The sequence below is a fragment of the Ylistrum balloti genome, unplaced genomic scaffold (genome assembly GCF_031769215.1).
Source record: "Ylistrum balloti isolate Yb309-2 unplaced genomic scaffold, AGI_CSIRO_Ybal_v1 Utg370442, whole genome shotgun sequence".
NCBI classification, from domain to species: Eukaryota; Metazoa; Mollusca; class Bivalvia; order Pectinida; family Pectinidae; genus Ylistrum; species Ylistrum balloti.
Genome location: NW_026782295.1, coordinates 110,874 through 132,425, shown reverse-complemented (window position 1 = coordinate 132,425; position 21,552 = coordinate 110,874). Strand labels below are relative to the sequence as shown.

Genomic DNA, 21,552 nt, shown 5'->3' with positions numbered 1-21,552 from the left:
AAGGATGATATATTTCTGACGAAGCTCATTATGTTCGACATAAAGACTTCCCTCGCTCAGAGTTGAACCTAGATATACTTGTAGAATTATGTCAAAATTTTGATGGAAGACTAGGGGATATTACAAAACGGTATAATATCTGTAACATACATTACTATTTCGTAACTGTTTCGTCAGTGTATGTAGCGGTTTATAATTGAAACATTGTTATGTAGTAATTCGTCATCACCTCGACCGCATATGACGGTAATCTAATGACATGTGATTCGTCATATTCACGATATCACATCACAAAAGTGTTTCCTTTAAGTAAGGCTAATTTCATTGATTGAAGCCGCACTGTCGATTGGTAACACGCAGCTTTATTAGAAGTGTCATTCTCAACAGCCACATTAACTCAGTACAATACCACAACAGTATCCTATTGTTAATATTCAGATACAAATTATCACGGAAACTACATAAAATGTACCCTAATTGTACTGGAAAACTTTTCTGTAATCATGTTGTTTCGGGCTGAAGAAACACATTAATCGCTCATAGTAAGAAATGTCAACATGATGCAAATTTGTAAATTTCATTCGCATAATTTGCATTTTTATTATTCTATTGCTATTGTCCCTGCACTTTGGGAACAAAACCAAAAAAAACGTATATGCTGCACTCGTGAAAGTAAACAATCTCAATTCTCATCTTCCCAAATAACTGTTCCGTGCCGAAATAAATGTTGTTTAACAAACCATCCAATTAAACAAGCAGTTCAGCTGGAAATGGGTGTCAGTACCTATCGTCTTTATTACGCTGTACCTAACCTAACTGTGTATATAGATATTGTTTTAGTTGATCTATGTTGTTATTTACAATCGATATTCTGACTCAATATTTTGTCAATCAGGTCAATGTAATTAAAGTAACGTATAATCTAGCCCTTCCGACAGAAATTACAGCCACGATATAACATTATATATCAAGATTATCTATCCAGTAAAAATTATTACGACTCTGTATTGTATAATGTTTCTGATGTCGTTTTATTCATTTTTGACTCTACCGTATGTAATTCGAAATTTTTTATGAAAGGTATTAATTATTTATGCATATTTTGTACGTTCTTTTAAGTTTAAAAATAAAAGCTCTTGTAAATTTTCTGGAAAGTATGGCTTTTATGACAATAAAATTCAACGAGTGAAACTACAAATGATATAAAATACTAAACTCTAGATTGGCCATCGTTGCCTTCGATATTTTCCTTGTCAATACAAATCGAGTGAAAATGGTACAATCGATCATGTTACTAATACATAATGTATTTATGAAGAAACCTTTAACATTAGTATATATGTAGAGTAAGTAATATCATTATGTGACGATGAGCAAAAACATCATTATTTCTTCAGATTGGTTTGTTAGGTCTGGCTGCCTATCTTTTAAATACATATTTATGACATAATTTGGCTGTTATTTAGTGAATTCTCCCGTGTGATATTTTGGCTTATATGTCACTATCGTAGTATACTATAGATCGTTTTCCATTGGCAACAAATTAAAAACGCTATCAGATTACCAAACGTTTGTTGATTAAACGGCCAATTTGTTACTAATGTGTTTTATCGGAATCTGTAGATTACTTGCCAACATTTCAGTGAAATTCATCGGGTGTGAAATTCAAAGATTGTCTTATAGAATAAAACCAATTTCTTCACTTTACTCGAGATTTGATAAGTTTATTTTCGTACAACACTTTATGAAATAATCATTATTTCGTTTTGAATTGTAAAGATTAGCAAAATGTCACATCTGTCGAAAGAAAAAAGGGGAAAGGAATCCCTGTTGGCGTAACTCAACGCGGTATTGCAAGACGGTACGGATGAAACCAAAAGACGGTATGTCATTTATAGCAACGATTTAATACAACCGCTTCAACATCCGACCGGCCAAGGGGTGTTTTTACGGTAACCGTAACTCTGCGTGGTCGGCGGTTAGGTAGCCAGACAAATCGTAACAAGTTTAAACGTCACCGAATATGTGCGAGGAAGCCTTAAACAGGCCCTGACCTTACGTGACACCGTCGCGACTATTGCCTTGATTGCGTTCGGTGACGCCAGAGTTAGCTCTTACGGCGGTTGAACAATGGTTTGGTCGCTGATGAGTTGTGATTTTGTTTGATGCATAATGCTTGTAGCGACAGGTTGGGGTAGTGTGGTGATCTGAGGCAGCATATCCGGTAGAAGTCTCATTGTCATTGCAAATCATTATCGTGACGACTTTAACGCTATCAAGGAGCTAAGTCCATTTTGAAGCATGTTAATACGACGTTCTTACTGCTGTTTCAGACTACCTTAATAGAGCAATTTGGAGTTGACGTTATAAATGAACACATAAATATATTTAAAATGACAACAAAATTGCATTAAAAAATGCTCAACAACATAGGTTACCAAATCTTTTCCCTTCATATTACCAAATTAAGACCGTTCTATTTTTTTTAATTGCTTAACTGAAATATCTTTTGGATATCATAAAGCATTATTGTAAGTTGTTTTTACACGTCGCTCTTGTGTTCTAAACTGGTTAAGGATTTGATTCAAGTTTACAGAATGATGAACGCAATATCTATATGACGGAAAATCATTTCAATTAAAACAGTTGCCCTATGTCTGATGTTTCCTTTTGTAGTCGCCTTTATGTATTTATAATAGCATTCTGTATAGTCAAGCACTTAACTTAGTAATTAAACTATAATTGTCAGAGAGTAGGTTCACCACCAATTTATAGTGTTGGGCGGATATAGGCATACCTCCACAGGCACTGACAGGAGAGTACTTGGTGTAAGGAACAATAAACGTTCGATAACGTAACAACGGATTTACTAGTGCAGGAAATAATTATTTGACGTTAAAGATTACTGTAGAATTTCTCCTGAAATAATATCCGTCTTTAAAAAAGGCTTGTCAATGTACAAAACCTGACACCAACACCTAGATACGCATCTTTATATGCATGAGATTAACCACAGCTTATTCAAATCGTTCAATTTCTGAACATGATATAAAGTGTATTGTTCAAACTTTCTCCTCTAAAAAAACATATTTACATTCTGACCATCCTGACAAACAAAGATGAATAATGATAAAACTCATTAAATACAACAAAGAAAACGGAAAGCACGATGTTGACATCGCCAGACCTATAATACCATAAGACAATGTAAGGGAGTAGCTATCACAAATATACCTTTTGAAATGAAAACAAGGAGTGAAGGGACCGTTAAAATTGTATAACAGAATTTATGTTATATCAAGAATTTAGGGGACATGACGGCAGAAACCTACAGGTAACAAGGTATAAAATTGCTATATGAGGAAGTGTCTAATTTCAGTTTTAAATAGGGCGGTAACAACATGCGAATATAACTTTGAACAAGAGTTACATAATGAATGTCGGCGATGAAACAGAATAAGCTTAATCTTCCGGAACACTTGGACTCATTATCTTTGTATTTTTTCTGGCGTCACCATGTAAATCTCCTTTTTGCATATTTTGCCCTGGTTTTATTGAATTAGAGCTTAGAGCATTTTCTTGTTTTTCCAATTATTCCAACATAAGAAGAATTTTTATAAAAGAAAAATTGAAACAGAATATTTGTTGATAAAATCATGCAGTATTTAAAGTCGTATTTTTCAGCGGAAATAAGTTACATACAGCAAACTTTAACAAGCATCGATTAAGCCTAGTCCAGTAACACAAACGAAAGTGATAATAGGTGAAGACCAGGTCACGTCTGAAATTCATCTCATTTGACAAAGTAGGCCTTACATGTCATGTATACTCCTGTCAAATCTATAAACAATAACGTTGATAAATTGTGTTGGTTTAGCGATCCACGTAATGTAATGGAATAATCTAATGTTGTACGTACTATTCCAAATATAACGAACCTTGTCACAGTTGATGGATTATAAAACATATTAAACAATAGCTGCCATTGTTTTATTGGTTTATTTTTATAAAACATTAAAGCAGTACACAGATCAGTTATCTGATATAGATCATAGGTGATACCTGTCAAAAACGTAAACACTCTTGGGATACGTCATCATAGCTGCCATTAAACCGAAGTCGTTTTCTCCATGAGTTATTTAATTACCTTAGGCTTGTTATGTTTCAAATTTGATGGTTCTTAAAGTTCCGTAAACGGTCACTATAGAGAAAGTCTTCTGTAGTGAAGAGAATTTGGGGGTGAGTGTACGCGACTCACGACAGAAATCAGTGATATGTTTTATGAACTGCAAACGCTTGTTATGACACCTGTTGTCCAATTGATGCCGAAATGACGTCATACCTGCTAGTTTCTGCACGAATGATTCTCAATTATATATAAATATTTCTTCCCTATGACGCCTTATTGTAGGAACAGACATGCAAAATACTTTGATAATGGTAATTTATTTCAGCAGAAGTCAACATGTCTACTACATTAATATGTCTTTTTCCCGGAATAGAATCATGGAGGTTATTCCCGTCACCTACCTTCTGTCGTCAATGCTAATGACGAATCTAGTTAGTCACCATGCAGATCCTAGAATGTAGTAGCCACTGTCAACAATGTGGTTAATATATTGCATTTTTACTTTCCCATGGACTTTTATACTCTAACACAAACGCATGAATTTTAATACATTATTTACTTATCAAATGTGGAAATCATTAACGAATATAAACATCTACAAATATATTTGGTGGATATCTGTGCATGGATTTAAATAGACCATTGTTTTACGCTAATAGTGTTATGTCGAGTTTTTAAGAATGATTAACCAAATTCAAATTTTCGCTTTCACTAAAATGAATAGGAAACGTTAATCAGTCAACCTTAACATACAAATAAATAACAATATCTTTGTTGATATGATATTCCGACAATAAACGTAGCAACTCTATTTAGAACACATACATATCATGTTGTCAATCAAAACATAATTACTTCAAAAGAAATATATACTTCATAACAATTTCTCCTAGATCACTCTATGTGCTATGAAACAAACTGGATAAAGTCGATGTTTCAATATACATTATTAGCTATTTTTTTCCAATATTTTCACGACTTTTATATTTATATTTGTGAATTTGACTAATATTTTATCAATGTGATCCATTTCACTTCATTCGTTTTACTGAATGTAATTCTACAATTGTGTTGAAAAGTGTTCTTCATTTGTGAATCTTTTGTACAATATTTCATAATTACCCTCGTAAATTGAATTTCTTTTAACTAGTAGAGTGAGGATTATTACCGTAATGGTTTTAAGAGTATCAGAAAGTTCTGAAAACATGAGATCAAATAGGCATGTACTGTATAACTATTTTGAAGTTCATGAAAATAAGATTTTGATAGAAGCCCTTCATTTCAACATGACCTTGACCCTGGTCTGTATACGTATTTGACCTTGTGACATTCAGAGTTGACCGATGTCATTCATTAAAAAAAAGTATATTTATCCAAGAATGTTACTGAAAAAATATCGTAACCCGGATCTCTTTGATTACTTAGGGAGCAATTGGGTTAAGGTTATTTTGTTTGAAAAGATATTTATATCAAATATCAGTACATCCCAGTATGCTACTGGACTGATATGATGAGTCTGGATTTCGGTAACAGATATAACTTATTTGACACTTGTCATATTGTGAGAAGGACAAATATTATTTACCCGAAACATTTAAATTCACCCCATTATTCCATTATACCATAGAAAAGAAATTGTCAAAGAGGAATATGGCGGCTCGACAACATTGGCATGGCAAGTTTGAACTATATAACAACAAAGTTTCAATAAGAATTATTAACTGTTTTGTATATGTTGATTTTACTTCTTCTATTTTTTCAACTGGCATGTTCCCTCGAACAATAATTTGACCTCCATGACTCTTTTCAACATAAGAACAAGCTGATGGTTTTAAAACTATACAGTTATACGTGCATCAGGTATGCCGACAGGTATGCTAGAAAAGTGTAGTAAGATCCTTCACATCAATATTTTCAGTTTATTTGGTTCATATTATTTTACCTGCTTCATATCCTGTTTTGCAAAAACAAAAGCTATTGCTGACCTGGATAAGGCACATCCTGCTTCCTTAAACTCGATGTTCGTAGTGTAAGCTTCGTAAGGTTATTTAACCAAAAGTAAAACAAGACTGATTTATGACACAACATGGCAGTAGTGTTTATGACAAACCACAGCCGAAAGGATATGACTCTGTGGACGGAAAGGGGCATTGATCGATATCATGTTTAACGTCAGAAGGGTGATTACGTTTCACTCAACTTTCGCGTGTACGGAAATGTAAGGAGTGTTGGTATACGCCTTTTCTCAAGCTACTGACAAAACAGACGGCTTAAGTGTGTATATACAGTGTTAACAATTCCTTAAACGTCATTCATGCAGGTTTATCAAAATATCACGTAGCCTTTAGATTATGGCAATAACAATAATAATGAAAGGTTACCCTAACGTGTGTTTTTAATAAAATGTATCAGCAACAAGCAGAAACCATGAGAATTTGTACTCATTTTCTTTATCTATTTTCTGTTTAAATAATATTGCAGATGGCGCCACTGCAGATTAATCTTAGCATACTAATGAGCACACAGAAAGGGTCACCACGTGACTGCGGCACACTGCACCAATTATAACCAATGAAAACAGACAAATTAATATGAACCAAAAATAACCGCAGTGAGAAGGTTGAGACATCTCCGACGGTAGACACATCTCCTTGCATGTTAATCACCAGTGAAATGTGCAGCATTCTGCATTCCTCCGTGTATTTATAGTTTTAGGTGTTTTAAAGGACACAAGTCCCTGCCTTACATATTTTATACTTGCTTGTCACAAGTATTTTATTAGGTGAAGAACAGATTTCTGACTGAAAATGTCACCTTATTATATACAACAGAACGCGCCTAATGGTATAATAACTAGACTTATAATCTCATCGTACCATTCAGTACAGTTGTGAAGTTCATTTAACAATATCACTTAAATCTGTTGGGGTTTATTGAATGTATATCCGTATGTGTATTCGTAGAGGGTAATTGTTAATACATGTCCATTTTCTTGTTTCATTTTTACAACATATATAGTCTTGGGTTTCTAATTTTCGATATCAGTTCATAAGTGCATGTTGAGTTCTATATAGTTGTTGAGAATTTCTCATTTCCTATATTACATTGAAATAGTCTCAATTTAAAATATAATGACATTTTATTTCTGATATTCAGACGTCGTTTACACTTTTAAACATACAAGCTGTATAAATACATCCAGGATGAGTCATCTCCATTGCAAGCAAGTATGCAGACGCACATGTATTTGCACGGTAAACTAATACAAACAAGGACATAGTCATCAAGATTCCCCGCCCATGTTCATTTATAAAACATATATATTTAAAATGAGCAGCATATAACGATGGAAAAGATATTGACCAATCAGGTCACAGCAGCCTCATTAAACATGCACTGAATTTGTCGATAATCAAACTTGAACAAGGGATTAAGGTATCAAGTCTACCAAGCAAGTTTAATCATGATCCAGTTGTTCCTTCAAAAGATAACGTGCAGAAAGCATTCAATTAAAAAGCCGACAGACATCAGCCAATCAGATCTCAGCAGTTCCATATAATATGAATAGAATTTGCCGATGATCGAACCTGGACAAGGAATTAAGGTAATTTATCTACAAGCTATTTTCCTAGTAATCTTATCATTCCTTCATAGGATAATGTGAAGTAAGATTTCCCATCAAGTGATTAATCAGTCAATCAGGTCACAGCAGCCTCATGAAATATGCGCGGTTCGCCGTTAATCGAACTTGGACAGAGCATTATGATAACAGTTGTACCAACCAAGTTTCATCCAAATCTTTCTTGTCCTTCAAAAGATATCGTGCGGAAAGCAGCATTCGTACGGACGGAAGGACGGACGGAACCAATTTGTATATCCCCCGCCAACTTTGTTTGGCAGAGGGATAATAAGTGAAACATACAGGTTAAAATAAGTTCTTCAATCTATATCAAATATGCAAATTATTATTTTGGGAAAGACTTTAATGAAAGCAATATATATATATATTTAAAGATCTTAATAAAATTGAATTCATATAAATCAAATTGTGATATATACCGTTGTTCCGGGAAAAGAAAGCTTCAAGTGACGAATGCAAAAAACCCACACTCACGTTAGTCACGGAATTGGCAAATATTTCTATTTTGATACAACAATGTATCCATTTTTTGTAATCATTAAATCAGTCATAATGTAAAGTTTTAAAAAAATAAAATTTCACACGTATTGTGTACGTAAAGGTAGGGATGCAATCGACAAACACGCATGATCTATATATCTACATACGTAAGATCAAAATGGCAAACTCTGTAGTCTATTCATTCACTTTGTAGCGTACTGACAGGTTATGTAATATATATGACAATGTTTTGACACGATTTACTTGACATATAGACATATACATGTATGAATCACCCAGACCTAAAAACAAAGAAAATGCCGACATATCAACAGAATCTTAATTGAAACACATCGTCGATGAAGTCTAGTATAAAGAAAAAAAACTACACGGAAAGGAGAATAAAAATAATATTTATTTGGCGTTTATTGATATTCTTTATTTTTAATATTCTGGGTGGTTTTCGTCCTTGCATAAAACTTTTCATTTTCGCCTAACATTAAATTCCTCATGACCCACCTCAAAAATATTCAAAACTAAACAGGATTGCATAAATAACAACAACGAACATACCGACATTTTAATATATTACAGAGTAATCATCTTCTTCATCGACAACACGCGCAGTCTTGATCAATCCAAGTAAGTAATGTCACGTTCTCAAATGAGAGCAAGGTATACAACAACGGAAAGTACAGGCAAACAAACGAGCATCAGACATGTCCCGTATCATAGCACACAAAGAAATAGAACATTTCTCAATGAGATCGCTATGACGACTGTAGAAGTTCCCCGTAATTTTCATTAACCTGCATCTCTCACAACCCTGTGTTGTGAATCTGACTGCCAGTTGTCGACATCTTGTACGAAAATCATTATTTGAACTGCCCCTTGAATATCAAATCAACTGTGACATGCAAATTTAATAGATTGGAAGATGCAGGGATTTTGCTTTTCAGAAATGGAAAAATTCACAATAGTGTGTGTGTATATGTGTGTGTGTATTGTGTGTGTGGGGGGGGGAGGGGGGTGTTGGTGTGGTGTGTGTGTGTGTGTGTGTGTGTGTGTGTGTGTGTGTGTGTGTGTGTGTGTGAAAGCGAAAGTGAAAGTAAACGCCTTTACAAGGTCTTTGCTGCATGTTTGACAAGCTCTTTGCAAAAAAAATCTTTGTATGAAAACAACAAACATATTCAGTTCCCATAGGTGTGCCAACAGTCTGTTGGAAGATCTTACCATCAAACTCAGACTCAGGGAGGATATTGTCAACCAGACACTGCATCAATCTTATTTCTACTTTTTATTTGATTTGGATGCATTTTCAGGAAATACACTTCATTAAAGTTAAAGTACACACAAAATAATCTTTAATTTCATCTTATTTGTAAGAATTATATACAGGTACAAGGTTATACTGTAATGAAAACCTCCTTGTATATAGCATGTATGAAATCGACACATAGACAGCTGGTATATTTTATTCAATGATAATAATAATATTTGGACCAAATGCCATTTACAGTCATTATATACATGTATAAATAAAACGTCACAGAGCACGTGGTTAGATTATTTAGTCTTAATGACAATTTTCTTTGTGACAGGGTTTTAGTTGTGGTCATTCCGCAATGATTTATTTTTAGTTTTCTAAAGTCATCATTGCGAGTTTATTCGTTATAATACTATCATAATTTTGTCTCACAATTAGATCTTTTTTTCAAAATGCCATTAAGAAACGTATTGAATGGCATTTTTCGTGACATCTATAAGTTTCCGATATCACAATACTAGATATATATGTAGCAATCACAGAATCCAGCATTTCTTCATTAATATATATGTAATATTCACTTCTGAGTTACTACTGAATCTTTACTTATTTACTGCAATTTTACGTACTTATTAATGTATAGCAGTTTGAATCCAATGGTAAACAATGTTGATTATTTTCCGTTTGTTTCTCCGACACACGTACCATATCAAAGTCGAGTGTGGAGACCCTACAAAACAAAGATAGTACAGTTTAACAATGTGGTGTAGAACGGTATAGAACGTACTCTTTCAAAGGAATTTTCGCTTTTCCATAGTTGTGGACATAATCAGATGAAATCTATAGGCTGTCGTGTGTAAATATATCTTTTGTATAGTAGCCTCATATTTTTTATAAATAAGATAAACTTTCACTTAAGTATCACTGCGTTAAGTAGACATAACTGTCGTTAGAGAATAGGAACTAGGTACAGTAATGAAACGTAATCTGTAATAATAATGTGTTTTCCGAAACAATCTCTTTGATAAAGATGATGCCATGTCTGTGGTGATTAATAAGTATCATTCTGTATGACGCTAGAACAACACCCACCTCGGCAAGATTTCTTGTATTGACTTCGTCATAGCGTGGCGGCTTATAATCGTTTCTTGTACCATCATATGTAAATACTGAGTTATCTCTTGGACTGTCCATAGGGTCAGGAGAGAGACTAAATGTCACAGTCCCTGACAGATCACTCTCAGTCGATACGGACCGTAACAGTTCTGAAATGCTATTGGTACGTGCTAGGTTGTCACTCTCTCCCTCCTCTTCCTCTGATGAGGGCTCATGAAGATCGGGAACACTGTTTCCTACAGCACCAATCATTGCTAAAGAGGCAAAGCTAGACAGTACCGGGAACAGGCTGCTGCTGCGGCGACGCTGCTTTACTTAAAGATAAAAAGATACATAAAGTTGTTATCATAAAAAAAATAATTGTAGGTATATGTATGTTTCTTTGTTCTGAATATCCTCATAGAAATATATGCTTTTTGCCATTACATAACTCCGTTTAGGGGTACCAACAAAATATACCGCTCTGTTATACCTGTAATATTGGTTATAGACATCCATTGGACATGAGTCAGAAACGTTATACCAGACAGTGACAATGAAGTCACCAAAAATAACCATCTAAGAAATCCAACTATAAAGAAACATGATATAGCGTGGGAAATTTGTTCAATGTGTTATGTATCTGTGATTCGGTTGTATAAAGCCTAACGATGTCATTGTTCAAAATCAGATTGGTTTCTTTGACGTATCTTTATTAATGTTGTCCATGTATCTGTCAATATAAGGCGGGCAAGTCAATTCGTGTAGGAGTCAGTCGTTCAGATGATATCTCATATAAAATAACAATATATATACATGTATATATGGCCTGTAATAGTTGTCTCGGTCAGTATATATGTGTACATTATCTACAAGAGGATGTGTATCCTTGACCTGTCCATAGAAACTCGCTATCTGTCTCTTGTTATATTGCTCACATAGGGTCACTTTCTATTTTTGGTGACTAGTCGAAACATATACTGGGAATTGGTGTGTGTTATACACGCTTAAAATGGCAGTAAACTTTCCCTCTTGGCAGTTCGTAAGTTAGCTTTAGTTCTTGGACGAATATACCTGACAAAGTTAGTATTGATAAAACAGAGTCACATTGAAGTATTTTTGTCTTGTAAATCATTTATATAGAGGTATGAAAATGTGGCATTTACATACCCTTTAGACTCGAAAATAATACTCGGCATCTTTTCTTTAATAGTAAGCAAAAGAATGTTTATTTAGTAAAAAAAACTACAGACTCAATTTCAAGATTGATTAAATATTGAAGTCGGCTAATTTTCAAGATTTTGGTGTATAAATTTGGTAAAGACTGGTTAATTATGGTCTGATAGGAATATCAAATATGAGCATTCTCATTTATAAAATAGAACTTGAAAGGAAATTTTTTTAAAAAGCTTGTGTGTAAAACGAAAGCCAATGGGAATACTCGGAATATACCTTAGGAAGTTTGACAACTTGAACCATCGATCATAATCATACTTTCGGGCCTTGGTCCACTAAGCAAGTTCAGGCTAGTAAAATTTTTTTTTCATATTTGTCTATAATAGATATGTACATTTCTATCATATAAAATTGTCGTTCTCTATCTATCCAAGAAGGAAAATCTGACTTTAACATAATTGTTCATGTTTGTGTGCCAGAATACTGTGTGATGTGTGAACATATACTTTGGGAATTTGCCTATATTGTAGTAAAGAAATTATATTCAAATAGTAAAAGATCTGTGAATAGATCAACAAAATGATAAACCAAGCTGACTCATTGCTTAGTTTTAAAGCATTACAATTTGTGTTTTCGTTCGACAGAACATCGAAAGAAATAGATTGTAGCGGCCTGGAATCACGATGTAAGGGAGACAACTACAGTTACACGATCCATGTAATCTGTCCCAGAGTGCATTGCGGTCTCTCCACAACACCTCTTTATCCAGGTCACGCTGATGCAAGAGGGAGACGCTTGAAATAACGCACTTGCATATACTTGTGTATATAGTTAGTGTACATGTGTATAAACTTATATGTTGGCAACAAAAGTGTAATTTTTGTATCCTTTTGTTGTCATATGTGAATTTAGTTTTCTTAGTATTTCTAACTGTGAGTTGACATTGTTTAATTTTAAGACAAGGTACCTGTTGGAATGTCACCTCTCCTTCTTCAAATATCCTTTAATGTCAACACATTTGTCATATTTGTGAAGTAAAGTAGAAAACAATTTTATTTTGGCTCTATATGGCCACCAACATATTGTTTCGATATAAATACTCCGACATTTAAGTCAAATGTTATAGTATGTGAGTTGTTGTGTCAATAATAAAATCACAATGCGTTCATGGGAGACCGAGCATCACGACCTAGGGGAGACAACTATGTATTTCATAATTACCTATTGGTGCACAAGATATGATCTCAGCCTCGTCGATTTGATGTTTCCTACAAAGGCCTTGCAGTTGTCTGGATTCAACCTAAATAACACATCAAATATTTACGGACAGTCGGTAAATGCCCAACTACTACCTGGTCACTCGATCATATTTAAAGTTTTAGATAAATTTTCATTTTCATTGTCTTTGACTAAAAAATGAACAAACCCTGACGAGTTCAAAAATCTGATACCAAATGGAAACCAATACCAGATTCGGTTGATCACAGTACTGAGACTGCGGGAATACATTTTTTTTCTCTCTCTCGCTCTCTCTTTTTTTTATAAACCTTACTTTCATTACATTTCTCTTTATTGATGACGTCACTATGTCTAGTTACGACGTCATTATTAAATCAATGTGACCTTTAGACTTCTGTCAATTAACACGCGTGGTCATAAACTATTTTATTGTTTTTGTAAGTATTACAATACAAGCATCAAAGAAGAGATCAACATGAAAGCAGAATTCAAATTCGATGAAACTAAGGCCAAGGATTTTCAGGAAGAAGAATATAATCAGGTGTTCCGGAAGGCCAAACGTCCTCTGTTTTATCGTCCACACCTACACGTTAAACTTGTTCTCTTATTTCTATGACTGTACAAAAAATACAAAAATGAAGAACACCTTTCAATACAAATTTAGAAACAGATTAAATGGAGTCCAATAATTGATTAAACTGTATCTTGAAGTAAAGTTAGAAAAAAAACTTACACGATACATATCTCGTTTCCGCTTCAATGCCCTTGCGACCTTCACGGCTGATCTATACTGCTGTTTGACAACCTTCAACTCGACCAAATCTTTTTCCTTGATGACCAAAACGAAACCTGATAAACAGAATTCAAATAGAGAACTGGAGACTGGGAAACACTCCTAGAGATAACAAAGGCGATGACACGGAACTCCAATCAGTAAATACCAATTAAAAACGGAGACAGTTTAAATGACTATAAAACGAAACTTTGACCAGGCTTTTTCTAATCCGGTCATCTGACTCAAATATTAGACTGTCCCGTTCAGTCCATTCAGCATGAAGACGTATGGTTTAAAAGGGGTCTAAAAACTTTTATATCAAAAGGTTAAAATCATGATCCTCTGCCATTTTCGTGACGTTGTGGAAAAAACGGACGTCATTTCAACACAGGTGTTGTTTTATTTGTCTTTCTTTTATCTTACTAATATATATTTTCAAAAATGTTAATATTGTTGTGTTTGCTACACGACTCAACTTTACTGATAAAGTATCAAAATAAAGCTATTACTGTTGACGATCCTAATGATTCTCCAAGGTAAAATGATGATGAGGATGGTTGCAGCTTCGGTACCCGGATGAGCCCAAATACCTTCCCAAAAAGCAACATCGAGGCACCAGGAAACAGTCACGACAAAAGCGTCGAAAACCTTTAATCAAAATACGCACAGTGTTACCTAAATTACCTATTTTCCTTTATTGTAGCTAATGAGTTTGAAGCCGTCTAAATCAGAGCATATTTTACTACCATAAAGAATCGTTTTCTTTCACCGAAGATCAATTGAATAGTGAAAAATGATAGGGTTAAGGGGAGGTTACTCGACATATTGATATATAAAGTTAGATGTGGAGAAACCCTGTCATAGATAAGTTCACAGTTACTGTAAAGATAAAGATGTGTGTATCAAACACTAGTTAAGTGACGGTAGCCAAATGAAATGTAAGGAGATAGTAAAACGATCGTAACTAAGTCAGGTGAAAAGAAGTAGCCATATATCATAGTGTGATTACTACAATGTTTATTGACAAAATACAGCTGGATTACCTCAAGTCTGTGTTGAAGAAAGTGACGTCCCATTCCAATTATTTTCAAAAACACCTGGTAAATATACAACATAATTTATAAGTGAACTGATCATGAGAGCGAAACAGTTCTGTTGTAACTTGTATACTTGTCTAGTATAGTTGTCAGCTTAAGGAAATGGTAAGTACAGTAGTAAAGATAAATGTATTATAGTACGACATACGTATTTACAAAAGGCACTGACGATGAGGATGGCAAGCAAGGTGTTGATATTTAGATAAAAATATAATTATGCAATACAGGGTATATACATTGATAAACGTGTGTTACTAATATACCGATAAAATTTTAATTAACGAACCTCTAACAACAGAATGGACAATATAGCCATACTCCCGATATGAAAGTAGTGTGTGACCTCATGCGTAACGGAATGGCCATGGTCATGTGAGTCTCCTCCAGCGGCACGTTTTGATCGGTGGTGGCCATTCTCGTCCGCACGTTTCCGTCTCCGAAGCAACCAACCATCTATCTTGTGTTGTACTGATCCCTTTGACCTTAGGTCGAAATTGGAAAACGGTTTAGTTTCGACCCTCGTCTCATGTGATTCTCCATCGTTATGAGCATGCGGGACCGGAGAGTAGGAGTGCGTAGCACTGCAGATCGTCTGATTGTTTTCGAGTGTTTCCAGTATTTCGTCCAAACCAAGTGTGTGATCACTGTCTGGATGGGGATCTAGAGCAGGACACAGAAGTTTAAACTGCTTCACAGCCTCCTCCTGCAGGATATCGTTCTCGTGTTGGGTGTCTGTGACAAACAAAGTGATAGGAAGGGTATCAGTATCGCCTCTCGGGTACTCGGGAAATACAACATCAGCGGAAAACTGCTTTGTCCAAGTATCAAAAACGTCAGTGGGAAATTGTTTTGTCCAAGTATCAAAAACGTCAGTGGGAAACTGTTTTGTCTGAATATGATACTAGGTATAAAAAAAACGACAGCCATACTCCTCTTGTGCACAGATTAGTTATGTCGGGGACTTTTTATAGTCAATATTGATAAGATTTTAAGATCATTTTCTGTACAATTTGTAAATAATTTAAGGGATAGTTAGACTTTGAAAACTTAAAATTTTTACAAATCAGAATATACGTGAACGAAACATTGTTCTACAACCAGGCTTCCTACAATACCATGAGCAACAGCTTGCGACATATCTAAAATCCACACTGCACTCCAAAAACCCCTAAAGTTATGCTTTAGAAAGGTTTCATGATAAAGTGTTTGGACCAACCAATTCAAAGTCCTAGAACCTCATAACGTTTTTGGCAGTTTTCAAAAGATTCGATGCTTTACAAAGCTATGGTACGACAATAGGTCCATGAAAACATACACCCATCAAAATGTGTATAATGGATCACTTAGTTATGAATAATCATAAGACATCAGACTCTGACATTATCAGTTATATGATCTCCATTGTAAAAACATGTGATATTGATATCAGGGAATCCCAACAGGAGAACTCAAACGGGTTTCATTTCATCAAATCCTATTGACAGGATTCAGGATCCATTGAATCGAACGACAAGCAAAGCCTATAATATATCAAATAAAGATAAGGGGAAGTAACTCATGATGATAACTTAAATATCGCATACACATTTACACACATACAACTACATTTACATGTATATTAATTTCAGTATATAGATATATATCATGTATAAAAATCTAAGATCTAAGTTTACTTATATATCTCCATCACAGACAGATATTGGCAGACTTGGATCTTAGTCCCACAGATCACTGCTACCAATAACCGTTAGGTATACTTAATATAATTTATTAATTAAATACATTCACTAAGTGTTACTGTTGTAAAGATAAGTGCATCGTCAATAGTCAAGTAGAATCGTTTACGTAATTTAATATCAATATGTTGTAGTTTGGTTGATACAGACAAATCAATGGATATTCTCTAGAATTTGTTTCTCCGACAGTCAGGACAACCTTGGAGAAGAATGTTCATATCAATGAGATAATGATTTCCAAGAATATAAAGAAAATAAAGCTATGTATTTCCTTGATAGGTTATTGTTATATGTTCAGCAGGCTAGATACAAATTGGACGATTTGTAAGAGGGCCGTGCTATCAAAGCCGAGTTCTAATTTTTACATGAATTTCGATGTTACAGAATAATACTGGCACTTCTGTTATCTTCTCTTTGAAAATTAAAACAGATTCAACATAAAAGCAACATTTTTATTCAAGCAATTGCTTAACGTTACAAGAATTAAGAAAATCAGAATACGCAGTGTTAACTGTGCAGTATTTTTATACGGAAGCGCATTCCGGCCACTTTGTGTTTTATTTTATCTCGAAATTTCGAGATAGCAACTCGAAATTTTGAGTTAGTAATCCGAAATTTTGAGATATTATTAAACCGAAATTTCGAGATAGCAACTCGAAATTTTGAGTTAGTAATCCGAAATTTTGAGATATTATTAAACCGAAATTTCGAGATAGCAACTCGAAATTTTGAGTTAGTAATCCGAAATTTTGAGATATTATTAAACCGAAATTTCGAGATAGCAACGCGAAATTTTGAGATAGGAACTCGAAATTTCGAGTTAGTAATCCGAAATTTCTACTTACTAATTCAAAATTTCGGATTACTAACTCGAAATTTCGAGTTGCTATCTCTAAATTTCGGGTTATTATCTCAAATTTTCCGATTACTAACTCAAAAGTTCTAAATTTCGGAACTCTGTCAAAATATTCATTGGTTCTACATAATGGTGGATTAAAAAAATGTCTGACAGGATAGATAGTCATCATTTTGGTTGTTATAGAAGGAATAATTATTTTTTTGTAAATATTAGTGAGAATATCTATGTATAATTTTGTACCTCATTTGATTGTAAGTGGAATCATCATTCGGAGAGAGAGAGAGTATTGCAGTATATACACAGTTATCGTACCTGACATGATGAGTATATCACAAATGATTTGTCCTAGAACACATGATGCATCAAGAGCGCTGAGGATGCAGACCGATATCAGAACCACGTGGGTATGTAGCAGCTGGGATAAGCGTCTCCGGCACCTGGAAATATATATATATATATATATATATATCTAAAGAAAATGAGACGACTGATTCTCAAGGCCTTTTGCTGTTTTGGCAGATCTTGAGAAGTCAGATCATATTGTGAACTCCATCATACAATAATTTACAGAATAAATAAATAAGCAAATCAGGTTCGACATCCCCACCAATGAAGATTCCTCATACCCATCTCCTTTATTTCTCCAAATAGTGGCACTGTCTCATAAAAATGTACATCTACACGAGCACCTTATAAACAAATACCCACTATCATGCACTCCGTCGCATGGGATCTAAAATGTGGCCCGTGCGGTAATGTCCGTCTGCTGGTTTTTTCGGGAAAGAGCAAGCATGACAACGCCTGCCAAGAGTTAAGGTCTTGATCAGTATAAGAATTATTAATTGATAAATTCAGACAGGCTTCCATTTATTATAGACATATCTAAATTCATATAGAATAGGATCCCATCATTTTCTTCCTTGTCCACGACTGGTATGAAGCGTGGCTACTCAGAGCTAGGTTAGGGCTAAACCTAGATTAATGACCGACTACAGAGTTATAGTATAATGACAGGTCTGATAGAACCTCTCTCTCTCCCATTAATTCATACCATTTCTTCTTTATTTATTTTCCAACCCTTTCTCGTTCTCTGATAGGCCGAAAGGCCGTAATCGTTTAAACTGTTACATAAACAAACAAGCTTCAATCGTTAATCAATAGTCTCAGGCCCTTACTCCAAATGTAAACTTTGCAGAATGCCAAGTGATACACTGTAAAAGATTATTTCAATTTACAAAAACAACTCAGCAAGGTCATTGCAAGTCTTGCACAACCGGATGCCAGAACCGTGCAAACAGAACAATTTTAAAATGTGATGGAAATAGAAAAAAAAACCGTTTGCCAGTGTTCACGAACTTGACCAAAATCGGCACACTTGCAGTTGAAACTTCCCAATATTTACAATGTTTACAGCCGCTTAACACCATACAACTACGTATTTTGTTGTTCTTTTCTATTTTTCAATTGTAAATATCATGATCAAACAACATTTTTGTTGCGAAAGTCCATCTGGGCATACTTACATCCAATGAACCGTTCAATAACATCAAACTGTAGTAATATCATATTGTATACTACATGAGACATGTCAAACAACAGTTCATACGTAAAACTGGAATGATAGAGGTCTCAACATGACTCTCTGACCTAATACAAATATCACTTCAAACGACTGGTGATTTACGACAAAATAGTTCGTTTGAAGCCACAGACTGTGTTAACTTGATATGAAGGTCTGTTACGTAATATATGTGTGAATAGTTGTATATCAAAGAAACAAATATCTAGGTTTCTGTTCCCCTGACGTTCACCCACATATTGGATACCGGCCTTGGACGCTTTGTTAAAAGTGCAAGTGCGAAATACGTCATTCAGCTTTCACAAACCTATAGAGACTCGTATACGGTCTACTTTATAAAACCTTTCGTACAGTTTGTTCTTTGTGTATCAGAAATAACTGTGTATTGAATCGTTTTTTTCACATATATAGTAAGTTATCTGTTTTCTTATAAGTTTTAATTGTTTTTCCAAAATAAAAGAATAATAGAAATTAATTAGTTTGATTTGTGATTACAACTAATTGTGTTGATCATACGGTTATTTACGGCTTCGCTCCAAAAATGTGTAATTTGACCGTTTTAAACGTTTAAAAAACATGTAGCTTTTGTATATCCTTTTATTGTACAATCATGGATTTTTGTGATGGTAAATATGATGGTTTATGAACATCGGTCAATATTGTGTTTATTGTAGGTTCATATCACTCGCACAAAAGTCCATAATTGTATAAAAGATAGTGTTAGTCGGACCTACATGTAGTGCTATGATGTTGAACATATTTTTCTCTTCCACGTATTAATTTAAAATCGGTAATTGTTAATATGACTTAAATGGTCTAATATCTTGATATAAAGTTTTATTGTATTTTTAACATTTTCCGTCGATATTAACGTGGTTTTGTTGTGAGTCCGAGGTTCTTCACGACACATATTATTCAATTAAAATGCGTCTTTCAGGATGAAACAAAAAAGTCATGACCAGCTTTGTTTTAAGGTTAGGGTTAACTCTAACAATTAGTCCTTATTTCTTTAACGTACCACATAGGACAACAAACGAAATGCAGTCATACATCACATATACTCATGTAAACTTCAATTAAAATTATATATGGTAGAGTTAGATAACAAATTTAGCTGCATGATACAATTGTTTTGTTATTCAAGGACTCGTCAATGATGTTAAGGTCTAAATAGATGTATCTACACTATTCTGTCACTATAATTAACACGAAACACTACCTTAGCAAGGATTGCCTAAAAGACACATAAGATAAAAATACTTTTAAATACTGAATTCAACTACGACGTCCTTTTAAGACTCGTCAATGATGTTAAGGGTCTGAATATTTACACCTGAAAGGCGGATGAGAAAATTATATTTGAAAAAAAAATGTCCAGACGGGGTCGGTCATAAGCCTCAAATTCGATATTCGAACTGTGTAATTTTCAAAAAATCGAATAAATTAATGAGATTGGTTAATTATATTAATTGTACCTGTACTGTCTTGATTTCCTCTTCAGTTTAAGTTTGTGTTTCACTCGCGGTAGTTTCTTTTCGTTCCCCACATCAACTTTCATCAGACATATGTCCATTGACTGCAGGCTTCTGCCGCTAGAGTTAAGACTTTTCTGGTAGACACCCATACCCTTTCCGAAACGATTACATGAGGAGAAAATACGGCTGGTTTTCTTTGCCGGGGCTTTATCACAGAAAAGTCACTGTTCACTTGTCAGATAAGTAGGTCTTGGTCCATATCATAAGAAGTCGAGAATAAAACAAATACGATGAAATTGTAAATTCAACACAGACATTCACCGCGAATCCGGATTGGTGCTCATAAATACACGGACCAGATAATGGACAAGTGTATTTGACATTAAGTGTTTATTTTGTAGGACTAATATACAATTATTGTATTGAACCATGTAGTTCAGGTTAATTATCAGGTATGAGGTGTTGCAAAATCTGAATACTAGCATTCCGTTGTGCTCGCATCTGTTTTCAAATCGTAATGTTTTTCTTCAGGTGATTTCATATCGAACATTTCACTAAATTACCAGAATATGGTACACGTGAGTACCCCGTGTCATGTTACACGTGACATTCCCATTGTTCTGACATTCTGATTTGATGTATTGCAACTCGATCATTTTGGCGCTAGGTATAAAAATCAATAATCTCAGGGATACTAGAGAAAGTTAGTTTAACACATGTTTTTTAACCGTTAACTATAGTTCTACCTAAAGAAATGTGGTCCCCTGAACATACAGTGTTTACCTGTTGCAGTGGATTTAATTTTCAAAGGCTTTATCTTAATTTCTATCTTTTAAAAAAGGTGTCAATAGCAGAAATATTAATCTGCAACCAAGGGATTCGAGATAAGCTGGCTGATAGGTATTTGGAAGAGTCATACAGTCTCCAGTATGGTTCCCTGAAAACATTTATCCATTCCCTTGTGAGTTATGAGATTATCTGGTGGTTACGTTATTGTTAACATTG

At 34.4% G+C, this 21,552-nt stretch overlaps 1 protein-coding gene across 1 annotated transcript; it reads right to left on the bottom strand.

The window, feature by feature from the left end:
- Positions 1-10,225: 10,225 nt before the first annotated feature.
- On the bottom strand, positions 10,226-20,696 carry LOC132554750 (uncharacterized). Its single transcript, XM_060219060.1, has 9 exons — positions 20,548-20,696; positions 17,806-17,930; positions 15,185-15,630; positions 14,845-14,898; positions 14,311-14,449; positions 13,760-13,875; positions 13,009-13,087; positions 10,609-10,946; positions 10,226-10,246 (listed from the first exon to the last, which is right to left on the bottom strand). Exons 1-9 carry the CDS (start codon positions 20,694-20,696, stop codon positions 10,226-10,228), a joined length of 1,467 nt encoding a protein of 488 aa, XP_060075043.1.
- Positions 20,697-21,552: the final 856 nt, after the last annotated feature.

Excerpts from the sequence above, each read along its gene's own strand:
- LOC132554750 (XM_060219060.1), bottom strand. The coding sequence starts at position 20,696 with ATGGGTGTCTACCAGAAAAGTCTTAACTCTAGCGGCAGAAGCCTGCAG. Across the intron at positions 17,931-20,547 it reads AGGAAATCAAGACAGTACAG|GTGCCGGAGACGCTTATCCC; the intron begins GTACAATTAATA and ends ATATATTTCCAG. Across the intron at positions 13,876-14,310 it reads AATCATTAGGATCGTCAACA|GTTTCGTTTTGGTCATCAAG; the intron begins GTAATAGCTTTA and ends TCTGTTTATCAG.